The 2,293-nt window shown below is 42.0% G+C and overlaps 1 protein-coding gene across 1 annotated transcript in view; it reads right to left on the reverse strand.

Annotated features, from left to right (window-relative positions):
• The window catches only part of MYO1H (myosin IH), a 54,780-nt gene that overhangs the window by 28,897 nt on the left and 23,590 nt on the right, over positions 1-2,293 (reverse strand). The window contains exon 13 of the mRNA XM_023733656.1: positions 4-95. Coding sequence (XP_023589424.1) covers positions 4-95 — 92 coding nt within the window. The remainder of the gene's footprint in view (positions 1-3; positions 96-2,293) is intronic.

Raw genomic sequence — 2,293 nt, forward strand, 5'->3', positions numbered from 1 at the left:
TACGTTTGAAAATGTGCATGCTTGCCCACTTTCTCTTCTAATTTCTCCAGGAAACTCAAATCTGTAGCAGGACCAGGCCGAATACATTCTTCATCCTTCAAAAGAAAAAAAGAAGCCCTAATTCCTAGTGCCATACTCCAGCCATTCCAAGTTTAAATGCTCTCACCAGCTGTGGCAGAATGTAACGGACTAAAATGCTGTCACCTCAGACAAGGGCAGGTGAACACTCAGGAAGGGGGTGGCTTATCTATCACCCATGCTCAGCTTCTCAGATTTAATAAAGAAACCCCAGAACCAGAGGAACTTCATGAAAAGTCAAGTCTCCCATCCATCTGACCATATTCCCAGAGTCTTCCCAAGGACACTCCACGGCTTCCATGACCAGCTCACCTAAATGGTCAATCTCATTTTCTCTTAACTAGCCATCACCACCCAAAATTGCAGCGTGTCCAGACTTTTGTACCAGAGCAAAGCCTTCACAGAAAAAAGGCTATAAAACCAGTTGGGTCTCAAGCTGTGTCTATTTCTTAAGCTGTGTGTCATGGATTGAATGATGTCCCCCCAAAAGACATGTTGATGTCCTCACCCCAGTACCTTTGTAGGTGACTTTGTTTAGAAATAGGGTCTTTGAGGATGTAGTCAATTAAGTTAACATGAGGTCATACTGGAGTAGGGTGGGTCCTAATCTAATCTGAGTACTGTCCTTTTAAAAAGAGGAGAAGAGACACAGAGACACACGGAAGATGCAGCTACAAGCTAAGGAATGCCAAGATACGCCTAGGGCTACAGAAGCTGACAAGTTGAGGAAGGATCTTCTGCTAGAGTGGGCAGAGAGCACATGGCTCTGCCAATGTCGTGAATTTGGACTCCTAGCCTCCAGGACTGTGAGACAATAATATCTCTGTTCTTTAAAGCCACCTACTTTGTGGTTTTATTACAGCAGCACTAGGACACTAACATACTGTGTCATCCCATTTCATAGTTTTGGTCCTCATCAGTGATTGTATTGAATTGTCCATCTTAAAAATTAAGGATGAATCATCTCTGTAGCTTTTATTAATAAAACAAAAAACAACTAAGGTTAAGTGTGGTGAGACAACTTTTATGAAGTAGCATTTCCATGCTTCCAGATTCCGTCTACGGAAATCCAAATAAAAACAAGTGTTTATTACTAAAATACTTTAAAACCTAAGTCCAGCGATGTATATGAACGTTGAATGTACATATACTAGCTTACATCAGCCGTGTTTCTTGAACCCTCTTCCCCAGATGGTCACGTGACCGGCCCTCACCTCCTTCAGGTCTTTGCTCAAATGTCACCTTCTCAGTGAGACCTCTCTCGACAATCTTATCTAAAACTCAACCCCTCAGCACTCCCAATCTCCCTTTCTGCTTTTTCCTCCATAGGGTAATCTGTATATTTCACCCATTCACTTGTTTATTGTCTGTCTCTCCAGGCTAACATTTAAAGTTTCTTGAGGGCAAGAATTTTGGTCTGTTTTGTTGACTGCTGTGTCCCAAAGCCTAAGGCAGGATCCTGGCACAAAGTAAGTGCTCAGTAAATATTTGTTGAATGAATAAAGAGCCGGAATGTTTACCACGGTGCCAGACATAGTTCTAAGTGCCCTTCATGTATGATCTCAGTTAATTTATCCTTAGGACAACTCCGAGGTAGGTACTGTTATCATACCCATTTCAAGATGAGAAAATTGGAGCTCAGAGAGGTTAAGATACTTGCCTAAGGTTACACAGCTAGTAACAGAAGGAGTTGGGATCTGAATCCAGGTGGTTTGGCCTCAGTGCCTGTGCTCCTGACAACTACAGTCACAGTTATGGATTGAATTGTGTCCCTCCAAAAATACGTGTTGCAAATCCTAACCTCTGTAGTGATTGTAATCTCATTTGGGAATGGGTTTTCTTTGTTATGTTAATGCGACAGTATTAATGTAAGGTGTGTCTAAATCAATCTCTTTTGAGACATAAAAGAGGTTAAACAAGCAAGCAAGCAGAGATGGGGGAAGAGAGATCCAAAGCCACATGAAAATCTCCCAGGAACAGAAGAGACAAGGATCTTTCTCCAGAGCCGACAGAGAGAAAAAGGCCTCCCCTAGAGCTGGCACCCTGAATTTGGACTTCTAGCCTCCTAAACTGTGAGAAAATAAATTTCTGTTTGTTAAAGCCACCCACTTGTGGTATTTCTGTTATAGCAGAACTAGATAACTAAGACAGTTACCATCCTGTTATGGATTGAATTGTGTCACCCCCCCCCCAAAAAAAAAAACTGTGTTGAAAT

Source organism: Trichechus manatus, unplaced genomic scaffold (genome assembly GCF_000243295.1).
Source record: "Trichechus manatus latirostris isolate Lorelei unplaced genomic scaffold, TriManLat1.0 scaffold00061, whole genome shotgun sequence".
In the NCBI taxonomy this organism is placed as follows: domain Eukaryota; kingdom Metazoa; phylum Chordata; class Mammalia; order Sirenia; family Trichechidae; genus Trichechus; species Trichechus manatus.